General features: G+C 33.9%; 1 protein-coding gene across 5 annotated transcripts in view; it reads right to left on the bottom strand.

The window, feature by feature from the left end:
- LOC136032223 (store-operated calcium entry-associated regulatory factor-like) overlaps positions 1 to 22751 on the bottom strand; it is a 71694-nt gene that overhangs the window by 4186 nt on the left and 44757 nt on the right. For all 5 annotated transcript variants that reach the window (XM_065712442.1, XM_065712439.1, XM_065712441.1 and 2 more), the window contains exons 2-6: positions 18700 to 18798; positions 14579 to 14757; positions 10938 to 11048; positions 6578 to 6804; positions 1252 to 1470 (exon numbers count right to left, since the gene is read on the bottom strand). In XM_065712442.1, coding sequence (XP_065568514.1) covers positions 1252 to 1470; positions 6578 to 6804; positions 10938 to 11048; positions 14579 to 14757; positions 18700 to 18772 — 809 coding nt within the window. In that variant the 5' untranslated portion in view covers positions 18773 to 18798. The remainder of the gene's footprint in view (positions 1 to 1251; positions 1471 to 6577; positions 6805 to 10937; positions 11049 to 14578; positions 14758 to 18699; positions 18799 to 22751) is intronic.

Raw genomic sequence — 22751 nt, 5'->3', positions numbered from 1 at the left:
ATATATATATATATATATATATATATATATATATATATATATATATATATATATATATATATATGTATATATATATATTTTCGGGGAAGGAGAGATTTTCTGGGGGGGGGGGAAGATTTTTCCACGGGGAGAATTTCCGTTAGGAGGAAATTTTCTGGGGAACAAACTTCCAAGGGAAAAATTTTAGACATGAAGGGGGGGGGGGGTGAATTCTTGGCATTATTTGAAAAATGTTCAGAAATTTAATAAAAAAATAAGTTTTTTTCAACTATAAGTTAGTTGCCGCATTAAAACTTAAACGAGCCGAAATTGTTCTTAGAGTATCCCTTCCTCAACCCTCGCTCATTAAGCTGAAGTTAGACTTTGTACAACAATTTATTAACAAAAGCTGCTCAAACACATGGACCGTTGAATTTGAATGAGAAGTATTTTTTAAAGAGCTTTATAAAATTAAGCATACAGAGCGAGGGTTGAGGAAGGGGCAGCCCCCCTCAAATACGGAATAATTTCTGTACATTTTAAGTTTTCATATGAAAACTTAAAACTTACTTTCAGCTGAAAAAAAGCTAGTTTTTTTTCCTAAACGAAAAATGCGAAATAAAGGATAGTATTTACCCGTGTTTTTATATTATTTATTCTATTTTTCCTATTACTGAGCTCAACTTGTTGTTTTGACAATTTAGTTCTGAGGGCCATCACCAGCTGCCAGGGAATATTCTTGTATTTTTTTTTTCTTCAATTCCTCTTAACTAGTCCTATGATTAATGATTTTTGGGGTCCTGGTTCAACAGTCTTTAAGACTTAGCCTTAGCTGGGCCCCAGTGTTACTCCAGTCTCACTGTTGATACCTCAGAAAAATATCAAAGTTTTAAAACACATAAAGGCTAACGATATCTCTTTCATGAGTGCTATAGATATGATGTTTACGCCTTTTTTTATTTGAAATATTCTTTTGTATTTGATGCGATACTTTAAGATTTCTTTGTTTCTTTTTTTTAAATTTAAACATCTCAACAAAGACCTGACCAGCCCTCGATGATTCTACAGCTAATGGTCCAATTTTGGCTTACTTAACTTATAAGTTTTCATCCCTTTCAAATATAGTTTCTTTTAAAGTGCCTACGTCAAAAACTGGAAATTCTTTCTTTTATAATTTTGGTCTGTTGAAACTGCCTGACCCATTTTAAACAAAATAGCCAACAATTTTTTTTCTAACACTACCAGTTGGATAAAGCCATTTAGGATACATACCCAGTTCTGGATCCAAATAAGTACCCTAGAAGACCCCCAGTCGCGGCACCACTCCAAAATCCAGGTCCCGAACGTCTTGATTGGGCTCCACAGCTTGCATCACCTTGAGTGTAAGTACTTCGAAAACCAGGAGGAGGCGGAGCAGATGGCTGGCCTCCAAAGAATTGGCCGAAACCACTACCAAATCCAGGATGTCCTGGGTAGTCATCATTGGTAGAACTAAAAAGAAATAAAAACTGTTAAGCTCAAACAAAGAGACTTTCTCTTTTTATGGCACTTGGTATTAACCAAGTGACATATAGCAATCACGAATTCTGTCGGTCTGTCTGTCGGTCTCGGTTTTGCTACTTTAAGCACTTCCAGGTAAGCTAGGACGATGAAATTTGGCAGGCGTATCAGGGACCGGACCATATTAAACTAGAAATAGTCGTTTTCCCGATTTAACCATCTGGGGGGAGTGGGGGGCCCGTTAATTCGGAAAAATAGAAAAATAGAAGTTTATTTTTAACTTACGAACGGTTAATCAGATCTTAATGAAATTTGATGTTTGGAAGGATACCGTGTCTCAGAGCTTCTATTTTAAATCCCGACCGGATCTGGTCACTTGGGGGGGGGGGGTTGGGAGGGAAAACCTAAAATCTTGGAAAACACTTAGAGTGGAGGGATCGGGATAAAACTTGGTGAGAAAAATAAGCAAAAGTCTTAGATACATGATTGGCATAACCGGAACGAATCCGCTCTCTTCGGCGTAGTTGGGGGGGGGGGGTTAACTCTGAAAAATTAGAAAAAGTGAGGTATTTTTAACTTACGAACGGGTGATCGGATCTCAAAGAAATTTGATATTTAGAAGGATATCGTCTCTCAGAGCTCTTATTTAAAATCCCAACCGGATCTGGTTACATTGGGAGGGGGGGGGGGGGTTGGGAGGGGGAAACCTAAAATCTTGGAAAACACTTAGAGTGGAGGGATCGGGATGAAACTTGGTGGGAAAGATAAGCACAAGTCCTAGATATATAATTGACATAATCGGAACGGATCTGCTCTCTTTGGGGTAGTTGGGGGGGGGGGTTAATTCTGAAAAATTAGGAAAAAATGAGGTATTTTTAACTTACGAACGGGTGATCGGATCTCAATGAAATTTAATATTTAGAAGGATATCGTGTCTCAAAGCTCTTATTTTAAATCCCTACCGGATCTGGCGACACTGGGGGGAGTTTCGTGGGGGGCGACCTACAATCATGGAAAACGCTTAGATTGGAGGGATCAGGATGAAACTTAGTGGGGAAAATAAGCAGAAGTCTTAGATAACGTGATTTACATAATTGGAACGGATCCGCTCTATAGGGGAGGGGGGGGGCGGTGATTCTGAAAAATTAGAAAAAATGACGCATTTTTAACTTACGAAGGACATAGGATGGGATCTTCAGAAAACTTCATATTTAAAAGGACCTCGTAACTCAGATCTCTTATGTTAAATCTAAACCGGATCCACTGTCATTTGGGGGGGGGGGCAGTTGGGGGGATACTGGAAATCTTAGAAAATACTTAAAGCGGAGAGATCGGGATGAAACTGGATGGGAAGAATAAAAGCCTGTCTAAGATACGTGACTGACATAACCGGACCGGAGCTGCTCTCTTTTCTAGAGTTGGGGGGAGGGGTAATTTTGAAAATTGAGGTATTTGTAACTTACGAAAGGGTGACCAGATCTTAATGAAATTTGATATTTAGAAGGATCTTATGCTTTAAAGCTCTAATCTTAAATTCCGACAAGATCCTGTGACATTGGGGGGAGTTGGAGGGGGAAACCGGAATTCTTGGAAAACGTGAAAATTGGGGTATTTTTATCTTACGAATAGGTGATCGGATCTTAATGAAATTTGATATTTAGAAGGGATTCATGTCTCAGAGCTCTTATTTCAAATCCCAACCAGATCTTTTGAAATTGGGGGGAGTTGGAGGGGGAAATCTTGGAAAACACTTGGAGTGGAGGAATCGGGATGAAGCTTGGTGGATAGGATAAGCAAATGTCCTTGATACGTGATTGACGTAACCGTACTGGATTCGCTCTCTTTGGGGGAGTTGGGGGGAGGGGTTCAGCGATTTGGCGCTTCTGGACGTGCTAGGACGATGAAAATTTGTAGGCGTGTCAGGGAGTTGCACAAATTGACTTGATAAAGTCGTTTTCCCAGATTCAACGATCTGGGGGGCTAAAGGGAGAGGAAAAATTAGAAAAAATTAGGTATTTGCAACTTACGAGTTGGTGATCAGATCTTAATGAATTTTGATATTTAGAAGGACATCGTGACTCAGAGCTCTTATTTTAAATCCTGACCGGCATTAAGCCTCTGATTTTCCTTTTACATCAATCTATTGATTCTTAGAATTTTGTTAGAGCTCATACCATATGAGCTCTTGGCTCATAGCTCTTCTTGTCTCGTCACAAGTGCCATATGAGCTCTTAGCTCTTGTTTTCTTGAGTCCAGACGGCAGTAAGTCAAATTCAAAAGAAGACTAAAAAAATTAAAAACTATTTAATAACAATTTCAATCAGGCACATTGGCATAAACCACACTATCTTCCCGGCACATATACGACAAAATTACTTTCTGAGGGACCCAGAGGGAGAGACAAAAAATTCATTTAAGAGCAAAAAAGGCCTGTTTTCAAAGAAATAAAATGATATTTAAACTGATATTATAAAACTAATGAACACACTTAATAAAATTAAATCAAATAAAAATATATTTAACTGGACATTTCGGCGTTAAATATAAAGCCCATTAGCATAAGACAAAAACAAATTTATTAAAATAGATGGTCCTTTCTAAACTGTTCACGTTTAACAAAACCAACTTTTATTAACTTTTCACGCTCTTGATTACAAAATGGTCTCAAATTTATATTCTGTTTTCTTCACAGATTAAATCCTTCTTCTATAGATTTAGAGTCTATATTTGACATAAAGCTTGCACATAGCTGACAACGAAGAACTATGCAATTCATTTCTTGAGTTACAAAAAATTTTTGCAGAGAAATAAAAAAAAAGGTTAATTGGCATTTGTAGCAAAGTACCACCGATTTTAAATAACAGATTAACCGTATACTACTCACTAATTTCCATTATTTACTAATTTACATTCTTAGAAAATCTACAAAATTACTATCACTTCGATGTAATCTAAGATTAAAAAAAGACACCTAATTTTGCTTAAACGCCGTGCAAAATAAAGGTTGGGAAAAATCAAAGATTAACATAGTTCCGGTATGAATTCAAGATTATATTTTAAAACACATTTCTGAAAATTTGGCTTTGTTACAGTGTTATTAGTAAATTAAAATCAAATTCCCCTGGAGCAACAAAATTTAGAATAGCAGTCTTTGACAACAAGGGAAACAATAGGACTGACAAATGAAAATAAATAAATAAAAAAACAGTAACACAAGATTTAGTTTTGAAATTATCACTCTAATCCTCCTCAAATGACTGCAGGGTATTTCATGGAGAGGGCCATTGGCAGCTATAACTGAAAGGCATTAGTAAAAAATGAAGTTTTTTTTCAGAGACAGATTAAGGTAAGATATCTCACCCCCATCCAAAGAAAAACTGAATTGAAGCACCGGTTTCAGCTTTATTTTATTGGGGAAGGGAGGGGCAAAAGGTTCTTTATCAATTTTTTCAGGATTCTTGCAGAAATTAAAAAAAGGTTGGTAAACGTTTATTAATAAAACTAGCTACAACAACTTCCACTTTAATTTTTTAACAGTCACGAATAATTAAATAAGAAAAAAAAAACACTTTTGCACTGAACAAAAAACTTATGAGGGTTTGCGGTCGTGCGACAAGTCCATGTAACTACTGGCCTATCAAATTAATTATTTAATTAAATTAAATGAAAATATTAAAAAAAAATATATAGATATATAATAAAGAATCAATAAAAAAATCGAGTAAAAATAATAATTAAAAATATAAAATAAAATAATAACAAAACCATTCTTCATCAATTTTCGATACTTTACCTAGTTCCATAATTATACAGATTACTATTAACTGGTAAAAACTATTTTAAAAATCGGAGGCTAAACCATTTATGCACTGAAACAAAAATACTGCAGCTTGGTAATCTCTTATCTGACCTACATACTAAATATACAGTATTACTACACATAGTATATTTTACTATATAAATATGTAGTATATTAAGTATTACTTTTCCACTCACACAATATCGGAACTAAAGACGGGACAGCACAAAGAATAAAATTGCTCACTAATATCGAAGCATTTTTCCTGGGTTATTGCAATTATTTGTGGGCTTAATTAGATTGCTTTCTGAAATGAGTGACTTGTTTTTGAGTGACCAAAAAGATGTTAATTTTGTATTGCAGATTCTTCTGATTAATAAACCTAGATCTGTATAAATATAGCTAGGAGCTGATGAATATTTTCAGTAATGCGATAAATAGCTGATAAAAATTCTTTCGTACAAATTTCCTAAATTACTCTGGCTGACTTGTTTAAACGCGTCGAAAATCTATTTAAGTCTTAATAATTAATCACTGAATGTGTCCTTACAAGGCTATTTACTTCTACTGATGGATTGGGAAAAGCAAAACGAGAATGGAGCTTTTATAGTAAATATGATATAGCCTAGTTTTACCTACTTTGTCAAGTTTTCTAGAGCGCTTTTTACAGAATAAGATGGAACTGATCTGTTATTAGCGACCAAAAAAGTACTTAAAATCAATATTTTCACTCTTAGGAAACAAGTACTGGAAGTAAAAAATACTGTCAATACAATCAAAGAACATGTGCAAATTAATACTAAAAATAAATACTTTTTTCCCATTGTATGTGTTACAGAAACAGGAGACCTATATTGATTCAAGGCGTTAACCCCTTCCCCCCACTTTGTGATTAGACACCCTAACATTTTCGAATTGGGTGATAAAAATAAACTAGAGCCCAATCTTAAAAATATGACTTCACAGCCTATGTTGTAGATGTACAAAAACGGGTAGATACAAAACTCTGAAATTAAGGGACAAAACAACAACATAGATACAGCCTATGTTGTAGATGGCTACAACAGCTAATTTTGTAATAGGCTACAACAGCCTATGTTGTAGATGTACAAAAACGGGTAGATACAAAACTCTGAAATTAAGGCACAAAACAACAACATAGATATGACATGTACCAACGAAAACATTTTGTTTATTTGGAAGATTCAATGATAACAAGCTATTGGAAGTTTGAAAAATTTTGATAATTCATTAAAGGCTTAAAAACTGCGAAGTTACATTAGCAGAATCAGTCCTTACCTGGTATCAGTTCGCTGATCTGTCCTAGGTCTTAAACATGTTCTATATAATCCATAAAAAATCAGCCCAACAGCGGCTACCAGTAGTAAATCAGCAAATTTAAATCCTCTGCTTTTCCCCTTGTCCTCTTGGTTAAGGTAACTATCCCTCCAGCCATACGAAGGTTTCTCGTGAGATTTAACTTTGTTTCTTAAGCCAGACTCAGTGTAGTCCAAAGTATATTCCAACTGGAATACAAAAATTCGAAGATATATCAATCCTACTCAATAGCAAGTATTAAAGTTCTAAGAATCTGAAGTTGTTTCTACCTTAAGTAAGACAACATAGTTTGCTGTAATTTTCAAAAGTGTGGCAAGACAATAAAAAACAAAAGAGATGCAGGATATTTCGGACCATTTTCATGGACATTCTTATGAACCGATTATAAAAAGCCATAAAATGAGGGTAGAATAGAACAATTTAAAAAGGAACGTCTTCACCCTTTTTACTTTTTTGTCTGACATCAAAGGGGACGACAATAGCTTTTTCTTCCCATGATCAGTCAATTTGGCCTTATGAATATGAAGATAAAAGGACTTTCTTAGTTGGCAGGAGACAATGCCACTTCATCCCCTCCCCCGCCAACTTGCAAGTATTTAGCCATTACGCTACAACCAAGTGAATTTATACTACAATATATAAAAACTAGACTTTGGAACATATTTTGATCGGTAAACTACGTAGTCTACTTGACAGATATACACGCTTCCCAGCTCTTAATACAGGCCTAATCAATCCCCGAGAATTTACTGAATAAGGTTTTACGACAATAATACACATTTGTGACAATAGTAACTACGCAGTTTCCAAACTTTGAAATAGATTTTTTAGATAACAACTAGCCGAAAAAAATATGCAAATATTTTCTTTTCTTTCTTTCTTTCTTTCTTTCCCAGTAAATTTCTTATCAATCCCAATCATTTTGTCTTTTCTTTCTTTCTAGTAAATTAGCTGTCTCTCCAAAATCGTCTTGCTATGCATATACTTCAACATCACCAGTTCTGAGAGGTATTTTGTTGAATGGTATGAAAAATACTACCCATGTTCAGATTTAAATAAAATCCAGATGCTATACTCAATTGTTTATACCATTTTAAGATTAATTAGCACTTTTGACATTATACAATTTTTTTAAATATTTTTTTTATATATATATATATATATATATACATATATATATATATATATATATATATATATATATATATATATATATATACCGCGATTTGTTTATTTTACACCACTCGAGTTTACTTCTGAGATGATCATTTCTATTTATTTAATTTTTTCTAATTTAGTTTAGCAATATAAATTAATTGATTGTCTGAAAAGGTTCGGGCAACGTTGATTCTTCAAGTCAAAACTTTTTATTTGGATTCTAAATAGACTTGAAATGAAGCTGTTTACGAATAATGTGCGATTTCTATGTCATTCGAGAGACAATTGTGGGTTCTAAAAAAACAAACCTTTTGCCCAAAAATTTATTTCTACACAAGAATCTTTGCACTTCTGTTTTTACATTTTTGTGGAACACCCAAAGACATCTTGTTATATGTACAAAATAGTTGGGAAGAAAAACATAGCTGTAGAGTTATTTATATTGAAAAAAAGGGATTACAACAAAATCTTAAAAAGTAAATATTTAAACAAATATTTTAAGATTAACAGTGTTTTTAGCTTAAGGGTAAGCAGATTTTCAAAAAAAACTTTTTTTTCCAATGAAACTAAACAATAGCCTTAAAACTTATAAAACAAACAGCAAATGTCCAAAATATGGGGCTGACGTTTCAACAAATTATTATATATGCTACTTACGCTCTTAGATGGATCGTCCAGACTAAACAACAACGAATCTCTTAGCAGATCATGTTATCAGTTTTCATTATTAATTGTTTCTATACCATTTTAAATACGGGTTCTGCAGGAATCTACTTTAATCCCTAGTGGTCTCCGCATCCTAATAGGGAAAAATGAAAACACAGATTTAAACCCCAAAAGAGATTACACAGTCTCACAGCTTAAGATACCAAATGCAATTACCCTAGTTGTACCTAGTAGTCTGCAAAGTTTTAACAGGAAGAAAAATTTGAACCATTAATTTAGAAATTTAATGAGAATATCAGTAAATACCAAATAAGATCTTCAATCTGTTGTATCTTAACCGTCCTAGCCAAGTGGTTGGGGCGCTAGACTTGGCATTCTTTGTCGTGAGGACAGGGGTTCAAGTCGTGGTGTCGCTGGGTATTTGGTTTGGAACGGGGGTCGGCGGTGTGACTCCATAAGCCCAGCCATAGTCAACCCAGCTCTAAATGGGTACCAGGAAAAATGTATTCCCCAACCACCATTGCATTCCCGGCCAAAGGCAGAGAATCGGGAGATCGGTACCTGTGCTACTCAGAGCATTGGTCCGCATACGAAAAAGTGAAAAAAAAACTATTTGAACTTCGAATTATCTAGACTTGAAGCTCACTTAGATTTATTTCAAGGATTTCTTTTATATTAACTATGAAATGAATCGAATACCAACTGACCAAGAATTTTGAAAAAAGAGAATAGTTCCTTTTCAAGATAAAAGGCTAAAAACCGACAAGCGAGGTTTTTTTTTATGAAAAAAATTACAGCCCCACTCCCTCCTCCGCACTACATTCATATAACCTTATATAGGTGTATATCCTTGCATAGCAGAACATGGTTATGTTAAATACGAGGAGGGATTTCCATCTTTTTATTGCAGCGTTCAGCTTTTTATCCCAGTATTTCAATTTTTTAAATTTTTATTTGATGTTCGAAGCAACCGTTTTTGTAATAAGGGAAGAGCTAAGACTTGTCAGTACCTGCATCGCACACTTAGTCAAAATTGGAACAATTTTGTACGTTAATGTAGACATCCGAATGAAGGAAGGCTGGGTTGTAAATCCCCGTCCGCATCCTCACTGATCCGAACAGCTTCTCACAAAAATTGGAGCCTATGAATGTACAGCACGTTTTGAGGCTTTGTGCACCACACTCAAAAAACATTACCCCCTCGAAAAAAAACAACACAAGATTGCATACAATTTCCTACAATAATCCTTATTTTTCTATATGATAAACATACAGACATTAGATATATTTGGGACGGAATGCACCAACACACAGATGTATATTATCAGAAACATGTTTCATACATAGGTTTTTGACATTTCAAAACTGACAAGCAATCTCATAGTTTGTGCTAACCCAATATTATATGCCTACTAGATCGACATGATAACGTTGGTGAAAAATCAAAATAAACACGCGTCCGTGACGGGGCTTCTAAGAAAAACTGCATTTTATATCGTCATAGAGGGCTGAAACCTCCGTTATGGTGGGGTGGGGGGGGGGGGTTATTCTTATAGTTTTTGACAGCTCATTATAAATCTAAAAGTTTATATATTGGAAATCTGTGCAAAAACCGATTCTTCTGATGCCTATGCCATTTCCAAAATGACAGCTTTAGTAGTTAAGTTAGCACTGACAAGGTTTTTTTTTTACCAGGAACCGTTTGAATGAGCTTTACGCTCTTGTCCTGAATTTTAATATCTAAACATACTTCGGGAAGAAATTTATCTTTAAACATGTTTATTTTACAGCATTTATAGCACCAAGCAATTTCAACTGGCACTTTTTCAATTCAATCTCAGCGCCAGCCTAGTGTTGAATACCTATGCTAATCTTTACAGAAAATCCCGCAAACCCTCCCAAAATTCTCCTAGAAATGAGTGTTGTCAAAATTTTCACAATAAGAATTACAATCTCAATAATTGTGTTTAAGTATTACTCTTGGCCAGATTAAGGGTGATTTGGCCCAATCAGGCCCTGTGTTACCGTCAAAATGAACAAAAAAAGATTTTGAAATTTAAAGCAAATTGTTTTTGACGGTAATGCATAAATCATGAATTATTCAAACAATTAAAAATATTTTTATTTTAAATTTGCATTGCTGAATGAGATTTACTAATGTCTTTATTATTATATAATATATACTTTACAATATAGAAAGCTGATACCAGTAAAAGTTCATGCAAAAGTTTTTCAATTTAATCGGGATAATCCTATATTAAAGATATTTTCCTCTACCTACAAGTTTACGTACGTAAACTACTAGGCAGGTATAATTTATTTAAATATTTAATATACAGAGAGGCCCTGTTAAATGAAGAGTTGTCCGTGTTTCTGTTCTAGTTGATTGTTTTTGTTTGTTTTTTTTTTATCTTTTTTTCATGTAATTCATGACTCCGCTTTTGTATTGCTGTTTATATTGAGCTTCAAATAAATTATCATTATAATTACTACTTACACCACAAGAGCCTTTGAGAACGTATGGATCTTCTGGGTATCTATAACCTTCGCAAACTACATCCATTTGTCCAAAACGATAATCCGAAGACATGTCTGCTTCACACTTCCACTAAAATATACAACAATTGATTAGCTTGGTAACAACTACAATAACAAATAAATAGAAGAAAGCAGAGCTTGAAACTGAATGGATGCAAGGGCTTAGAACGACTCTGCTTTCCAATTACAAATTTTCTGGTTTTTTTCTAAAAGGTTTTTATTTCTTGAGAACTTCGATTGATTTTTTTTTTTTTAAACTGAAGACGACTTTGCGGGGGTCCTTGCCGAAATGTCTACTGTGCTTTTATTTTTCTCGTTCATTGCTGAAAATTGTCATCATTTTAGACTTTCCTTTTGTCTTTTCTTCTTCGTTTTTCATTTATTATGCATAGCCACTGTGGTCTTGCGGCCTATTTAAGGTTTGATGTGGCTTCACTGGCCGTCCTCTGCAAGTGGAATCCCTCACCAGCTTTGAGCAGTTGTCTCTCTTTTTCAAGCCAAAGAGATAGGAAAAAAAGGAGACACTCAGGCCCACAAATGAGATAAAAATTTGAAGGTATTCAAGAATTTTGACTTGCATCTTCAGGACGCTTTTTTTAATGGCTCTTTTTCTCTTAAGATAAATTTTCTATGGAATTCAAATTAGCATATATTATCAAAAACTAACGTTAGAAAAAAATGGATTATTAAAATGAATAGATTTTGAAATGAAGATCTTTATTTCTTTCACAATATTGACCCATTCTTCACTAGCATTTGATATTTTACCATTTCTGGTGGCTTAAGGTCGCATTTCCGCTCCTGGTTCCTGACACCCAGTCACCTCTGTTTGATTATTTTATGTTATTTATTTATCTTACATTGTTTAGTTTAATTGTCATTCAATTATTGGTGCTACAGTGAGTTGTTAATAGTAGTAGCATTAATTAAGGAAATAATTCTAATCTTTGAGCACGCATCACTTAAGGCAAGTGTCTCTACCTATTATTTTCTACATAAAAAAGATTAATTGAAAAGCATTAAAAAAAAAACAAAAAAAACAAAAAAAAAACAAAAAACGGATTTTTCCGGCTGTTTTCAGAGGAATACCCTAATTTCCCTAAATAAGACTCCAAGGGGAAACAGAGATATCTAGAAATTACTAATTCAATTGCGAGTAAATAAGACTGGAAATCATTCATTCCACCAGTAGGCACGAGCCTTATTGGTGACCTGAAGGACATTTTCATAAGATTTCTTTATTCCCTGAAATAGTTTAGTAGCCGTTTGATTGGCAAAAAAGGCGCTTTACAATAAAAACAATTTAGATATACAGGAACTGGATAAAAGAGAGAAAGAGGGGCAAATAGAGGAGAAAACTTATAGGGTTGAACAGAAAAGATAAGATACTTTGCTGGCTCTCTGGGAGTCTAAAGTAACTCCGTAACTCAAATTCCGCCAGATTGTGCAGCAGGAGAAACTTTAGTGATGCATCTATTTAACTAAATACAAGAGGGGTACAATTTCGTATTCCTTCCTCCTTAAACAGTATCCCTTACCAGCCTGAAAAATAGAATTAGCCAGCATTTGCCAACTTTAACTCGACTAATATCCGTAGACGGTACATTCTTCAGAACATTTCATAGACCGATCTTCACTGCTTGCTTATTCTCTCCTAAAGTCCTAACTTATCTACCGATATGTGCCCTTACTAAACGATTAGGTGGATTTCCTTTGTTATCAGATGCTTAAACAAACCGTTCCACCATGGAGGCCAATACGTGATGTGGGGGGGGGATCGTTAGTTACTCTGCGATTCCCACCTTATCTAAATATCACATCTCTCCATCCAATAATTTTATATATTTTCCATATAATTTGCCTATTTGTGATATTTTCCAAAGTTGCTCCCCCTCCCCCCCCCCAATCAAATCGCTTTATTTTAATTTTTAGAACAACAAATTGCATGCAAACATCAACAAGTACTTCAGTGTCAAAATAGAGCATTTAAACTGACATAAATGCATAGGCTCTAGAAAAACAAAAAAACATGATCAGAAGATTTTAGTTCAGACACAATCATGTGGTAGAGCCATTGTGGCTAGTAGTAATTTAGAAGAAGCGTATTTGAGACCAAATCATGCTATGATTTTTTAACACTGAACATAACTGCTCGTTTGAATCAGCCAAAGACCTTTGAAATTAGCCTCAAAATGTCCACGTCAGCAATACCCAATTTAACAACGACAACGATGTAGCAACATCGTTGTCATCGTTGGTTAGTAAACCAAACGCTTTCTTGAGTCATAAGTTCAGGCACATTGTTAAAACGATTTTAAAACCTGTAAAAACGGTGTAGTGCAGTGATGGAATATTTGATATCGGAATGGCATATTTAACAAACAAACTCTCGAAGAATTTTTTTTCCAATGTTACAAGAGGAGAAATAAACAGAGAGTTAGGGAGCTCTTGGGAACTCTAGGGAGCTAGAATATCACTCTTTCCAGTTAAGACAAAAAAACAGGAACTTTTTTCAAGGTCAAACATCTGTATTGATAGGCTACGAGACCATTTTCCAGAGTGCTATCGTTAGAACTACTCCATAACTCACAAAATTACTGCAAAATTGAAGGCTATGGATACTATTAGCTAATTTTCGACGGAATTTCTAGCTACCAAGCAAATAGAGTAATAGCAAAGAATCGTTTACAGAAAGAATTCATCAAGCCATTCAGGATCCTAACAAGAGGTAGGTCTTGGAGATGCATCAACAGTGTCTTGAGGAGGTAGAGCAGACACTTTCAAACGCCAATTTTGTATACATCATTTCTCGAAAGGATAAGCTGTAATACTACTACCACAATTACAAACTTGTCACAGAGTTAAACCACCCAATGACAATATACTAGCAAACCCTCCTCCTTCATCCCAACCATTTCAAAGGTTCTGCTTGGGCAGTATTGAAAGAGATCAACAAAAATCTTAAACACTTTTCAATAATATCAGCACAGCCTAAACTGGGGCTGACAGGTCAAAGGATGAAATACCAGGCCCATTAACTACCTACAACAGTTGCCGGGTCTTGTGAACTTCCTCTCTACTGGCTATGGCACTGGCACACCAGGGAGCTATAGTTTTTCACAGTTAGACTTCTAACCTTAAACTCCTTTAAATCTAGTATTTAATGTTTTCTAGAGCAGTTTTCAAAGAGTTTTGTCATGTACGACACCCTAAATGGTAATTTATACTTCTCTTGTTTTATTGTCTTTCCATTTTTTACTTTTGAGAAATTACATGCAATACAATATTTAAAACTGAATAAATACATGCCTAGATACTAAGTCTTTCCAGTTGTTAGGAGACGAAGCTTTGGATAAAAATATCCGAATTTCCACACCAGAAGTTCTTTATTGTTTCAATAATTTATTTTAATTTCATTGATGCTTTACTCTCTTTCCTAGATATATACGTCCATATGGTTTCTTTTAAGTAGCCCAAATTCAGGCTTGCCATTGTTCTTCACGAACTTAGTCACCGAAGTCATTTATCCCTTCGCAAATGACCTTTGGGAAGAACCTTTGTTCTTCGCCTTGACCTTTGAACACATAAGTGTATCCTTACCTGAACGTCAATGCCATCAGTTCCAACATTTTTGCATTGTACAACATCAGGTTTGAAAGCTTTGGCAGCCGTTCCTCCAATACAGTTCAGTTGTGGAACTGGGCTTGATCGACGACCTGTCGTCATACGGTCTTTATGAAGAGTCAAAACTTCAATATCAGAGAGCCTTACAGACTCGTCTGGAAATTTAGAAAAAAATATATAAGAAAATAATTTAAATGGTATTAATACTCGGAGGTAAATAACATTTATGCCTAGTAATATGTTTATGTTACATTATCATATACATATAAAGTGCCGAAACCCTATAGGCAAGTGTATTCTCCTGATGAGTTCTTGTGTTGGGTTGTTGCCTCTGAATTATTTGTCTTTACTGTTTTTATTGTTTGGTAAATGACGACTTATACTTATTGACGACATGACTGCCTGTCTATGGATTATTCTTTATGGTTGATTGTGTATGGCTATGCTGTTTGACCTATGTGATTGTATGGATGAGTAGGGTTAAGGCCTCATTCAAGTGCTGGTCTATATTAATCACTAATTTACGAAAACAGTCTTCCTTTTCTCCTTCTGCCACCCCTTTTTTTCTTCTTTTTTTTAATGTGTTTGTGCTGTTGCATTGGTGATTTCTCTTTTCGTTATATAATATTATGTATATAATATTACGTTATATATGCCTTTATATATAGTAAACATATATTATACGGTGCTATATTACCATCACATTACATATATATATATATATATATATATATATATATATATATATATATATATATATATATATATATATATATATATATATATATATATATATATATATATATATATCTGCGTATGTGTGTGTATTAACATTCAAAGGAATATTTCCACGATTTTATAGAGGAGATATGAGAAAAAGGGATGGGAAAATAAGAATCTATATTGAAAATAATGGAAGGTCATCTATTTCATTATTTAAACTGAATTCATCTGTCCGGTATAGCACAGAGAATGAACTCGTCAATGGTAAATTATTCTACCAAGAGCCAAAACACCTTAAGTAGATTGTTCACAGTTAGAGTAGAAAGTGATCTTAGAGAGTGGAAATTAGCTTTTTTTGTAATTTTATTCTATCTCTTCTCAGAAAACTATTCTTGCTGGGGGTACTTATGAAACCAGTGTTTGAAACAATTTAGAGCTGTTAAATAAGGAAAATTGATAATATAGAATTATCTAATTTTTTTAGGACAGGAAAAAAAAATTAAAGTGTAAACACTTTATTTAATTGCAAATGCAGCATACTCGTCTATTAAGTAGCAAATTTTACGTTAACAATATTAGCTAGTAGGTTATCGATTTTAGTCAAAATGTTTCTAATTTATGCAAAATTAACAAGCATATGGTATTACTTTTAACCTATTTTTGCTGACACGGTCAAGAAAAATAAAGAGTTTTTTTTCTTTGTTAATATTAGAATAATGGATATACGACACTCTTTGAATATTCTATATCACTTTATGGTCATTATTATCCATGATAGAATAAACAAGTAAGGAGAAAAGGATGGAAAATAGGGCGGCATATCTGAAATTTTTATCAAATCTTCCATTGACAAATAAATGCCCCAGTTTTTTTTATTTTGTTCTTTTATTATCACCGACATGTAGAGCCAATGGAGTCTAAAACCTGCTTATTATAATAAGTAATAAGTTATTCATTACAATAAGTTAGTAATTAGTAATAAGTAATAGTATATAGTAATAGCAACAAGTTATTCATTACAATAGGTTAGTAATAAGTAATAATAGCAATAGTAGCCTATATAGTAATAGTAATAAGTTATTCATTACAATAGGTTAGTAATAAGTAATAGTAATAGTATATAATAGTAATAAGTCATTCATTACAATCAACGCAACGTCGGGTGATATTATTTTTTATTACAATTATGATGGATAGGAAAAATGATTCCAGTATCATGCTAGTGGTTGGTGTGTGGTGGTTACAACATCAAACAAATGCAGGTCTTTCTTACAAACATCGTGCTATTTTTTCTTAAGTAAGTCATTCGCAATTTTATTATTTAAAAAGCGCATATTAATTAAAAATCCAAAGTAAATGTTCAAAAGTATGGTACCACAACGCAGTTTTCGAAAAGAAATATATATTCAAACGAATGTAACAAACCAAAGCATACTCGTTAATTTTTTAGTTATGCTACATTACCAACAGTTAGCAAATGAGACACAAAATAATCGGAAACGTTCATTGTTCGAACTAAAAATGCAATTTTATGAACTTGGCCCAAGCAATTTTTTTCCAGAAAGACTTATATCATAATGGCTACAATAATAAAAACGTTTTTAAAAGCTAATCACCGAAATTAAAACAAAACACACATACATACCGAAATCATCCCTTAAAACTGAACATAGCATTTTATTTGCAACAAGTTCAGGCATCTACCGTTCACGCGTAAAATTCAATGCTTGGCAGCATCTTAGCATCCACCTCTAGAGTCTAGAACTCTGCATCCGAGATTCAAAATTCTACCAATCAGGTAGCTTCTTTTGCACCAAATTTAACATATGCGATTAAAAGTGGCGTTCATATGTAATGTCTGGCTGAACTTCTATGTTTGATCAAGTATATGATCGAATATATATGTGTAGGGATGGAAGTCTTGTTGAACATGCATACAAAAGCCCCTTGTCAGATTCTTGAAAGAGGGAGGGGCGGCTCCCCTTTCCTTCCTATTCCTAGGGAATATTCCTATATTTCCCGTTCCTATGGAAAATCTATTCTAAGTTTTTTAAAGCAGCTACCAAAAGTTGGCAGTGTGGGCTAATTTTTGCTTTGAGAGTTTTACATGACCTTTTGTTTGCGGAACAGATTTCGAGATGGAACCTGTGGAATGGGGGAGGGGGAGCCTCTTCCTTCATATCACCTGTTCATAAGGAACTATTTTACGTTTCCAAAATTTGCCACGAGAGGTAGGTAGTGCAAGCTAATGTTTGTCTTCTGTGGTTTAAGTGGGTGTTCCAGCTTCCCTGAACAGATTTATTATTTCAGATTTATTATTTGCTTATTTCAATTTTTGCACTGAAAATCCTTTGTTAGTTATAACAATTAAATAGAATAAAATGATTCTGGGCTTTTAGAATTCGATCTAAAATTAAAAATATGGTTCAACAAAATAATGTTTTGGTACCAGTAAGATCAGAGAAATTGTACTAGCAATTATCTAGAATAAAAAAAGGTTACACTAAATAAGGTAAGAGACTGCTACTGCAAAAAAAGCATTGGCCAAAATAAAACAAAAACGATAACTGTTATTATTCCCAAAACTAAACATTAAATATTCAAAACAGCTCCCCCCCCCCTCCTGAAAAAGTTCAAAGAGTCCTTAATCTGTCGTTGTTGGTCTAACTCAGATTTACAAAGAGGAAGTATATTAGAATCGTAACTGATAAGTCAAGTTAAAGAAATGATTTAAATGCATGTTTTTTTTTTTTGAACAACATTGAACTCAAAGATGGTCTAACCCAGATTTACAAAGAGGAAGTATATTAGAATCGTAACTGATAAGTCAAGTTAAAGAAATGATTTAAATGCATGTTTTTTTTTTCAACAACATTGAACTCAAAGATATTGTAAATCACAGAAATTTTACTTTAATACAACGAGGCCACACTAAGAAGGCTACAAAAATTTTGATTTGAAAGAAATACTAGTTTTTGCCAAAGCTCAGAAATTTATAGCAATAACGATAATTTGATATTTTTTCCAAACACATTCCCGTGAATATTCTTGTCGACTAGAAACAAAACTATCAAGGGTTCCTATTTTCTTTCGGATGGAAAATCTGAAACAGTTCAACAAGCTAGACATTCCATTTTTCGAATATTTTAAAATCGGAAAAAATTATTTTTGACAGCGAGTCAAAATTCAGGTCAGATATAAAAACACTAGGTTTATAGATACTGAACGGGCTGTCTAACTGAGCATTTTAAACGTTTAAAGGGACTTCTTGGTAATAAAAAACAGGTTGTATCTGAATGATGTTTCTTATTAAAGTTAAAGGGTATTGTCATTTCAGTCAGAACTAAAATGAATTACAAAAGGAAAATAGTTACCTTTGCCATAAGCGTGAGCCAATGAAAACAAAACGAAGGCCAAAATAATGAATTGAGCACACACCAACCTCATGCTATAGCGTTAAGTTCAGGATTTACCTACAAAAACAAATTAAGTTGTATACTAATTGCCAAAAAAATGAAGACAACATAAACCTTTTAGTTTGAATACATCATTAAAAGACGAAGAAGTTTTGAGAGTTTATAGTATGTAATGGTGCAATTTGATCTCAAAATTCAGGGTCACAGAAGTTACTATAACTAAGGGAATAGTAAAAGCATTGAGCACCCTCTGAAGTTTCTGTGACCATGAGGTGGAGGCAAAGATGAGGAAGGGGCGGTCCCCCATTTATAGAGAATAGATTCTGCTCATTTTAGGGTTTAATGTTACTCTTTACTTTCAAAATAACAGCGTAGACTAGACATATTCACAGAAACCAAGAGGAATTAAATATAAATTTCATATTTTTGTTGCGTCTTAGAAAGTTGTTTGTACCCATCTTAGTCTATCTCGTTAGGTTCAGGGTGTGCCTGCAAAAGCAAAGTAACGTTATATATTTATTGTAAAAAAAAAAATGAACAACACAAAACTTTTCGCGTTAATACATCATTGATTGACAAATAAATTTTAGCAGTTTATAGTATATACTGATGTCATTTGATCTCAAAACTCAGGATCACATAAACTGCCATAACTAAGGGAATAGTGAACGTTTCCAAATAATAAAGTAGTAAATCGAACATAACTGTTGGCTCATGTTACAGTGAAAACCCTGGTTTCGACCCTAACCCTTTGATGCCTGAATGTTTACTTATGAAACCACGAATTTCAGAATCTTGTATTATCAAAGCTATAGAAACTAACCCCTCGGGCTAGTTATAATAGTGTAAAACTCAACCAGTTCAAATTTTTAATGTTTTTCTCAGTTTATGGTCGTCCGCGTTTGGGTGAGATAATCACGGTCGAAGCAAGTGCTTTCTGCCTCCTTAGATTATTCCAAATGTGGGCATAGATTGTTGTAATTGGCAACGTAGAGATTTTGTCTGGAGTTCTTGTTTCTTTGACCTGACGCAGAGATAGGTCTGGTGGTTAAAATCAAGCATCAATAGCATGAAAACTAAGGAAAGGGGGGAGCCCTAAAAATCGGGGTTCCTAGAGTTATCATCCGTCAAAAATGGGAACTTTTCAGGCCACCGGATGTATATAGAATAGAATATGTTAAGATATCCCGTAACCAGTGTTTTAATGCTAATATCTTATAATTTCTGATGGTTTAACCATGGTAGCTTGAACCTTGGGGTTGCCTTTGTATTTAGTAAAATGCTGAACGTAAGATTGAATAAATTCCTCAAATAATATGTCTTTACTGGGGGACGAATCTACACCTACTGCAACAAAACAGCAGAAGGCGAGCGCTCTACAATTATAAAGAAACTACGTTCATTCTCAATTTCATTGGCATAAGTTGTGAATGTCGTCCTTTGCTCAGATCACACTCCAAACCTGGAAGATGTATCAAAGGAAGATGAAGACATATCTGCTTCGCAGTATGTTTTTCCTGATGAAGATCGATTTTATTTAAGAACTGCTAGAAGCTGGAATCAAAAACCGGTCCAATTGAAACCGATGACTGTACAGTCAAGATGAGTATCAAGCTAATGGAGGTGTATAAAACCAAACACAAAACACATGCTATGTGTGCTACAAAACATGGATGCTAGCTAAATCTACCATAATAAACGGGTTTGGATTCAATTGATTCTGAATACTGATGTGTTAAAAATCGCTGTGTTTTGACTGATACGCTGCGTTAAAAAAGGGTAATTATGAATGGGCGAAAATGTAAAAGAAAAACTCATCCGGAAAAATTGCAAGCCTCGAGAATTCCAAGGGGCACAGGCCTGAAGGTCTTGATCCTGTGTTCATATCTTGCCTTAAGAAAGTTCACAGACACCTTGGCCATCTAGGACGGAATAAAACTGAATACAGAGAGAGTCACCAGCCGAAGTTTCGGGTCCATATGCAGCTAGACAGCCATAGATGCCTATTACAGATATTTTAAAGTTAAGCTTGAATACAGTAAGAGATCAAATACAGTAATACTAATCGAAGAAGAACTAAAAACGAGAAAAATAATAGAAAAGTGAAACTTTTCAAAGCAAATTTTGCTTTCACGAATGTAATTAAATGAACTTTCTGGTTAAAAAAAAAATCCCTTTCGTAGCATTTTCACCCAAAATATTTAAAATTGTATTTAGTCTATTAAGCTATACCTTAATGAACTTTACTCAACATTATGCGAATTTGTTTTTATAACCATCTAGCTATCAGATCAAGCGAAAATGTTCAAAGCAAAGGCGGAAGACAATGTTCTGCTACTGTTCCAAAAGACGCAGGCAGCTGGTAAAATGATGGGGCTTCTCCAAGTTGCAAAGATTTAGAAAGAGGCTTCAGTCACACGACGGAAGAAAAAAAGGACGGAAAAAAACAAAGAAAATAGACAAAGCAATAAAAATGTTCTTGAATTCCAATTTTTAAGATCAATATCGATTTTTAAGAGGAAAACACATGTTTCCTCAGGTAGAACACATTGTCCTAGGGAAAAACTACCCTAGAAAAAAATTTGCCCCCTCGCCCTTCAGCAAATGAAATTTCTGTGTGCACCAAAGGCGCATCTTCCGTTACAGGCTATATTACCATAAAAAAAAAAAATTACTGGTCATTAGACAAAAATCAAAACAGTGCAAGCAACATTTGTAAACTTAATAGGAAACGTAAAAAAAATGATAAATTTTCCAAGTTGCTAAACCTTAAACAACAGGTTTAGATTTTTTTATGAAAAATAAATAACATAGCTTTGGCAATTTAATTTATTATTTGTTCGAAACGCAAAATTATTGTTACGGCACTAAAATTATCAAATCCTGGTCAATTCGACGGGATTAACCTTAAGAAACATTGTCAACATGGATAAGATTCGACACAATTTCTGTTATTTTGAAAATAACGGTGTATTTAGAATGTATTCCAAAGAGTTTGTATAATAGAACCCCTTTTAATTTGTATATTTTTCTTGAAAGTTTGATGAGAAATTAAAGAGGAATAGGAAGTTCGAAGGAGCAAAAGTCACGAAAATATACTTGGAATACCGACAGAAAAAAAGTAGCTCTAATGAGCAGAATACTCGCACTTAATCTTCATTTTTTCTGTATCACTAAATAAACACATAATACTTAACAAGCAACAAATGTTTTTGTGTTCAACGTAAGGATCTATTTTGTTTGTGACTTATAATATATTTTTCGAGATATTTGCTCAGAAAGCTTCAATGGATCATAGGTTTTTCAACCAACAAATGGCACAACCATTTTTAAAATGCCTTTTCACAGATATTTAGAAATGCTAATTACATTGTTTATTCCACATCACTATGTTCACATAGGATGCATCAAAGTCATTTTCGAATTGAGATTTTTTTTTTTTGAAAATATTGAGAGCAAAAACAAAAATTGGTTTCTATAAACGATTTCACTAGGTTTTAACTGATAAATTTGGGTTCCATTTGGATTTTCTGTGCAGGTGCTCAGAAAATTCACCGAAATTAAAAAAAAAAAAATACCCTTGTACTGGGTACCAAAGAAATATATCTATACGATGTTGTTAGGTGTAAATTATTTTCTTGAGCAATACATTACAGATGCTATCTGTGTGCTAGTATTTTATTTTTATAAAAAGGGAGTTACTTAACGTTTCGTTTTATAAGTCAGGTATGTTCAGGTATATTGCTACTGAGCCTTAACTACCCTTTTCGTTTTAAATTTTTCAGCAAATAACTGACATCAACAAGCAGCCAGGAACACGAAATGATGGGCATCCTTTATACTGATAAATATACAAAAACAAGTTTTTTCAACTGAAAGCGAGCAGCAACACTAAAACTTAAAACAAACAGAAATTATTACGTATATGAGGGGTTCGCCCCTCGTCAATACCTCGACCTTTACGCTAAAATTCAAATTCTTTAAGAATAACCCTGAATCATAAAGGTCGT

The sequence above is a fragment of the Artemia franciscana genome, chromosome 10 (genome assembly GCF_032884065.1).
Source record: "Artemia franciscana chromosome 10, ASM3288406v1, whole genome shotgun sequence".
Lineage (NCBI taxonomy): Eukaryota > Metazoa > Arthropoda > Branchiopoda > Anostraca > Artemiidae > Artemia > Artemia franciscana.
This window is presented reverse-complemented; position numbering and strand designations above follow the sequence as displayed.